Source organism: Gastrolobium bilobum, unplaced genomic scaffold, assembly GCF_033153095.1.
Source record: "Gastrolobium bilobum isolate Gb01-03AN ecotype WA unplaced genomic scaffold, APGP_CSIRO_Gbil_v1 utg10537, whole genome shotgun sequence".
Taxonomy (NCBI): domain Eukaryota; kingdom Viridiplantae; phylum Streptophyta; class Magnoliopsida; order Fabales; family Fabaceae; genus Gastrolobium; species Gastrolobium bilobum.
In genome coordinates this window covers 352,183-359,017 of record NW_026897921.1, presented here as the reverse complement: position 1 = coordinate 359,017, position 6,835 = coordinate 352,183, and the positions used below count along the sequence as shown (strand labels likewise).

General features: G+C 34.2%; 1 protein-coding gene across 2 annotated transcripts; it reads left to right on the top strand.

Annotated features, from left to right (window-relative positions):
* Nucleotides 1-1,458: 1,458 nt before the first annotated feature.
* LOC133311483 (uncharacterized) lies at nt 1,459-5,994 on the top strand. Of its 2 annotated transcripts, XM_061512542.1 has the most exons (4): nt 1,459-2,420; nt 4,710-4,841; nt 4,997-5,037; nt 5,626-5,805. In XM_061512542.1, the coding sequence occupies exons 1-4, from the start codon at nt 1,972-1,974 to the stop codon at nt 5,691-5,693; spliced, it is 690 nt and encodes a 229-aa protein (XP_061368526.1). In that variant the 5' UTR covers nt 1,459-1,971; the 3' UTR covers nt 5,694-5,805. The 2 variants fall into 2 exon arrangements, with proteins under 2 accessions (XP_061368526.1, XP_061368524.1); XM_061512540.1 differs by having other exon boundaries at nt 4,710-5,037; nt 5,626-5,994.
* Nucleotides 5,995-6,835: the final 841 nt, after the last annotated feature.

Sequence of the window (6,835 nt, the reverse complement as noted above, 5' to 3'; positions counted from 1 at the left end):
GCGTTGTCCACCCTTCAAGCCCAGCGAGCTCTCGTGTGAGGGGACATGTTGAGATATATAAAACCATTAATATAACCTCACCCAACAACTTAAGCTTTTGGGTTGAATTGTTCTTTACATTATTATTTATAATGTTTGTATATATTTTAGCTAGTTGGGATAAAATATTTGGTTACTCTTTCAAACTATAGCACTAGATGGAGGATTTCAAGCAATCAATATGTCTGAGAATAACAAACAGAAAGTTGGAGGTGATTGCTACACAAAGAAGACACTTACTGAGATTAGAGAACAGTACTAACCAAAAAGCATGCATTTTAACAATCACATAGAGAAAGATGTGAATAAGAAAGAAATCTTGCCATGATTCACAATCGCCATCACATTTATCGAGTTGCAGACAACACTTCACAGTCGACACATTTGTATATAATCTGTAAAGTACTTGTCAATTGTCACAATAAGGTGATAAGTTTTTCGTGTTACGTGAAAAAACTTTAGGAAAATTGCGTGTGATCTTAAATTATATAAAGTTATGTCAATTTAAGTGAGAAAAAGATAAATCATGAAAAATAGAGAATGGATAAAAAAATAAAGATATGGGTCTTACTTCTTTGTAAGAGTGAAATGATAAATTGTGTCATTTAAGAAGACAAACACTTTACCAACAACTTATAGAAAGAAAAAAACATGGGGCCCAAAAAATTAAAAAAAGAAAAGAAAAAAGGTGGGGGGAGGGGGGATTGGAATTTTTTCTATGTGAGGGAAGGAGGGGAATGATTTCTATAGCCCCAGCGGGAGAAACTCATTCCCCATATAATAATATATCATAGAAGATATTATTTCATTTCATCAAATTACTATGTCCTCTTAATTGAAAAAATAAATAAATAAGAAATACTATAATCCCTTTGCGTTATTTGTATTTTTTTATTTATAAATCATATATATCCTTTACAGGAAGCAATCTTATTCGAGGCGGAAAATTCACGTCATGACGAGTCTAACTCTCTTAAACTTTTTTTTTTTTTCATTCACAATAATTTGAACTCAAAATCTTATTTATGCAAGGAATCAAACATGTAACCCAACCCTTTTGGTTTGCTTTATTTGTATTCTTTATTTTTTTGAAAAATTGCTTTATTTGTATTCTAAAAAAAATGGAATAAGCTTTATTTGTAGTCTGACGGCATATAATTTTGCTTTTGGGTGGCCCAAAACCAGATGGAACCAACAAGAAAGTAAGAAATGATGAGATGGGTGAAGCAAAAGCCAGGCCCTTTAGCCCATAACATGAAATTGATAGAAAAACTGAAAAAGGTTAACAAGCACAAAACTGCAGCCTTTAGTCCAATGAAAATTTGTTAGTAGTTAAGCTTCCCTACAGCAACTTCCACAGAAAATCCACTATGCAGCCCAATTAACCAATTGAATTCGTCTTAAAATACACGTGGCGAGAGACATATGGATGTAGATGATACACGATAGACCTCCATTGCAGGGAATAACATAAACTCGAAAGTCGTGCGCACCACGCGAAATTGAGTGCACCCACCAACGAGAGGGTCCCTCGCGTGGTTCCAATTTCAGCTTTCGAAAAAAGCTCCTTTCTAACTGCAACCATCGTTCATCTTCATCATCACAATTTTCCTCCATAACGACGTCGTCTCCGTTACAATTCTTTTTCATCATCTTCATTTCCTTCTACTTTCATAATCGCTTTTGAAATCCTCATAGTAACACTTTCACAGCACAAATAAACGACGTCGTCCCTATCGTCACCATTTTCTTCCTACGTAATGTGATCGCTTCCGGAAAACAAAGCTTAAACGGCGTCGTCGCTATTGCAATTCTCCTATGATCAATACCTTCTTCTTACATACATAATAATAGCTTTTGAAATTCTCATCGGTGATTCTGATTCATCTTATTCACCAAAAAAAACAAAACGTTCAAACGACGTCGTTCTGGATGCCGATCGCTCGCTGCAACAGTCAGATACCGGTTCCGCCACCGTCGCCGATCCCCACCGGCAGAGGATCGCGCTCCGCCGCTAACGAGATCTTCAGTCAGTTCCTCGAGGAAGCGCTCAAGTTGCCGGCACTCACGCTACCGGACCCTCACATCACGCCGGCTCCGGCAGAGATCGACCTCCGATCGCTGCCGCTGGCCTCCGCCGATCTTCTGCTGCACTCCGCCAGGGAGTTCGGCGCGTTCCGGATCCGGTGCCACGGGATCTCCGGCCACGAATTGGGAATGGTAGCGGACGAAGCGGAGCACGTTTTCCACGACTCGAAGAACGTCGTCGTTGAGCGTAACGAACTCGGCGGAGAGAGGATTCCCTGCGTTCGCTCTAGCAAGGGAGCGCTGGAATTCACCGCTCACAAGATTCTCGGGAACCAAACGCATCGTAACTTTTGGTATTTTATATATATATATATATATATATATATATATATATATAGGGATAAGATATTGTGACACTCAAGTTATGTTACACTCATGTGACACCCAGTCAATCTCACCCTTAGATCGCTTATGTTGATCCAACGGTTATATTTATTTTCATCTTTGTATGGTCATGATTTCCCAAATTTAAAGTGAAAGCATTAAATATGGAAAATCATAACCATACAAAAGGTAAAAATAAATATATGGGTGTCACGTACATAATTTGGGTATCACAATAAATATATATATATATATATATATATATGCTCCTCGTTTTGTTTTAGTTTGCTTATTGGATTATCACTTGTTTCGTTTCTTGTTGTTGAACCTTTTGGATTTTGATGCACCTTTTTCACTTACACTCTATGGATGAATATTCTTCTTGCTTCCACCGTGAAATGTGTAGTGGCTTCCCTCGTTATCACTCTCCACCATCATCTTTTCATGCAAACTATTTTCTTTTGTTGACATTAAAAATTTGGGTTAAGTGTGTCGTTTTAGTTTTTTTTTTTCACTAGGATATAAATAGTTATAATATTTTTCTCTTTCTCCATATCTTCTATCTGAGAAGAAGAGAGAAAAAAAAAGATAACTTTTCATATTGTACCTATATACATGGAAAAACTTTTTTCCCTAAAAATACTTCATGTGAATGTTACACTTACTAACATTTTAGTCTCACTACTCATATTACTTGATTGGTTATCATTGGATCAATTAATTTTTCTTATTTTTTAACCGTTGATTTCAAATTGATCCAATAATAACCAATCAATTAGTAAGAATAGTAAGATTAAAATGATAGTAAGTAAAATCGCTACATGCATTATATATAATTGTTATTAGGTACCAATTATTCTTAATTATCAGATTTCAACTGAGAGAAGGAGATAGATAAAGGAGGGGAGAGAGTAGATAAAAAAATATAAATGTGTGTCTCACCTCTCTATGAGAATGAAAAGATATAAGTTGTGTCATTTTAAAGGATAAACACTATTCTCTTTTATCATGCACTCTGTCAACGAATTCGAGCAAGCCATCTAGGGGTCTCTTGTAGAAGAATTTGTCGAGGAGGGACATGGTTTCGTGCGCGTAATCACATGTGGGTTGGTGGGTAGGAGAGAAAATGTAGAGCTCCCAGCCCTTTGGTTTTGCAAGAGAGAAAAAAGTAGAGAGAGAAAGAGGAGAGAAAGGGAGAAGAAAAAGAAAAAAAGAAGATCAGGGAATAAAATTCAGGTGGATAGATGGAGAAAGGGAAATTTTCAAATTTATCCAATTTGGTACATTTTTTTTCAGATAGGAAAATTATTTTTTCATTTATATCCTTATTTTTCTTTATTATTCCCATTAATTCTGAAAAACTTTTCCCATTAGGTAGAGATGTACCTACATCTAATGTACCCAAGGTTTTCTCGGGTAATGGAGATTAGAAAGTGGAGTTTGTAGCTACGGAGCTTAGCACCGTGTGCAGAGTGACCCGATGTGGCTGTTGTGATATCTCAATAAATATTTTTAAAATTGTAATTTTTAAAATTGAATAAATATGTATATCATATTTTGATAATATCTGATTCACCTCAAACACTAATCATATTATTAATTTAAGGCACATCAAATATAGGATAGGATATGCGCATATCATGCCTATATCATTTTTTATCTTTATCCAACTCTCTTATTCTTTCCATTCTTATCCTATCATGTTGTCCAATATTTTGATGCTATTACTTCATTGTAGTGTTAATGATTGTGCACTAATCATTACTCATGAAAATTTTATGCTGAAATTTTCATTATTCAAAGGATACCAAACTAATTATTACTGTACATATTAATCTACTGCATTGAAAATAATAAATTTTAATAAAGATAAAATTTGGAAGAATTCATTAAATAAAGAAATAATTTAAATAATTTATTAATATAATTTTTTCATTATTATGTAATAATATGTTTTGTATATATATATGCTGTCAAATTATTAAATAACAATGTATTACATCACTATTTCATCAAAATTTAACTTTTGTAAAATCCTTTAATTTTTGGTAGAGTCGAATGACATTGTTTGGCGATGTAATTGATTATTGACCCTACTATTGGGTTGTTGTTGATTGAATGTTGTTAATTGTTGTATAATTCAAGGATTAATTTTCACTGTTAACGGGTATAGAAGAGAATAGATAACTAGTCAACTACATTGTCATTTGTCTCTAATGGAGACAAAACAAGGTGCTAACTTGTTTTATATCACGCAGTGTTCATATGGGAAACGTTGCAAGTAGATTGGATAGAATAGTGGAGCAAGTGGCTCTAGCTCTACAGCAGGACACATCTCAAGAGTTAAAGGAAAGGATTCAAGAGACAGAGTCAGTGATTTGCTTGTGCAGGTATCCGCACGACAATGTCCCTAAACAAAATGAAGGCGTCACGGATAAGAAAAAGGACAGATTATTATGTGATCATGCTTTGCGCTTCTACCTTCCCATGGAGCATTGTATATTTTACGTCCAAACTGAACGAGGTCCCCTGTCATTTGATGCAGGTCCAGAGAATATAGTTGTCACCGTTGGCAAACAACTAGAGGTAATTTGACCTTTTATTTCAAAGTTCAGCAATGTATGTGGGGTGATTTTATACTTGCAATTTAAATTTGACATATGTGTGTAAAGTCTTTTATAATATTATCTAGCAATTGATATCTACTTAATTAGTTTGGAATAAAGATAATATTTTATTTTATCTTATATAGACACGCCATTATAAGGTTAAATTTTGGAGTAACAAAGTGTTGCAGTCAAACTGTTTAATAATTTGACAATACATGGCTGGATTGATAATGTTAAAAAAAAAAAATTACTGCAACCTAATGAGATTAAGATAATGATATTACCCTATAACAGTTGTTTTTCAAAGAGTCGCTGAACTTAAGATGATATAGTAAGGTAAGAATTGAAAAAATGATTTCCTATTTCTGTCCAAGTAAAATATAGTAATTAATAGACTGCAAAAAATTTAAGGCTGGAGGAAGTAAACATAAGTAATAGATATGAACATCAAAAATCCAATTGTTTAATGAGAAACGGTCTTTTATTTGATCTCTATTAGGCCCCATTATATAGAAAATAATATGTACGACCAGAAGCTAACCAAAATTCCTCTTTATGAATATAGGAGTGGAGCCACGGTGTATTCAAATGTGTACCTGGGGAAATGATCTTTATGACGAGTTTCCAGAATAGCCAGGCCTCTTTCTCCATAGAGCTTACGTGCTCAGCCTACTCAAATCTACATCACAATTTAAACAATTCTGACAAGATAATATCCTTAACGGATCAAATCCTTATTGTATTTTTCCTGGTATTCTTATACAAATTCCTATACTTTATCTTTTCTTGATCCTCAGAACATGGTTGCACCATTTTCTTTTCTTTGGATGCCTTTTGCGTGGCCATGATGTTGCTCTTACCCAGTGACACCAAATTTTCCTCTTGCCTTTTCTTTTTCTCTAATTTATTTACAAAAGCCATTTTGATGTACAGTTCGAGTGTAAAGGTTGTGGTTTTTGGTTAAAATACCAGTTATGACCTATAGACATGATTTTGTGTGAGTTGAAAGTAGCAAAAATGTTGTGCGCATATGCATATTGAATAATGCCAAAACACTGGAAGCAAAGATTTGCACGATGGCTTGTATTGTCATATGATAATTGCTGTGTCCACAATTATAACCTTTAATGGTTGAGACACAATGTTTATTCAAATCCCATTCAATATTGTTCGTGCAGGTATGGGATCTTAGGGCCGTTCAGGTATGGGATCTTTAGGGCCGTTCAGGTATGGGATCTTAAACAGCATGTATGCAATCCTTTTCTCATATACGCAATCATTCTTTTACAATTTTTTTTTTAATAAAACAACATAAACAAACTTTTAAAAACACTCTTCTTCTATATATAGAAAGAGAGGTGATCAATTTACATATGTATAAGAATAAAAAAAATTACATTTAACTTTAATCGTTTCCTTATGTATCTTGAAAGCCAGTGTGGCCCAATGAATGGCCCAATGAAGTCAGTTAGGAGATTTAACAGAATAGAATTAGTTAGTGTTATCTAACAAACTTGTAATAAGTCAGTTAGCAGTGAACCAATCTATAAATAAAGATTGAGTCTCACTTTGTAAATGATAAAGTCATTTTTACAATCAATTGAAAGTGAATAGAGTTTCTCTTTGTCTGTCATCTTCTTCCTTTTTCTTTCTTTCTCTTCTTGACTTTGATACCTTTCATGGTATTAGAGCTTCTTGATACATGGAGACAAACAGATATGTGCTAAACTCTATCCATACCTTTTCTAATCCAGTTTCTTTCAAACTGGGTGAAG

Excerpts from the sequence above, each read along its gene's own strand:
- LOC133311483 (XM_061512540.1), top strand. The coding sequence starts at position 1,972 with ATGCCGATCGCTCGCTGCAACAGTCAGATACCGGTTCCGCCACCGTCG. Across the intron at positions 2,421-4,709 it reads CAAACGCATCGTAACTTTTG|TGTTCATATGGGAAACGTTG; the intron begins GTATTTTATATA and ends TATATCACGCAG. Across the intron at positions 5,038-5,625 it reads CCGTTGGCAAACAACTAGAG|GAGTGGAGCCACGGTGTATT; the intron begins GTAATTTGACCT and ends TTATGAATATAG.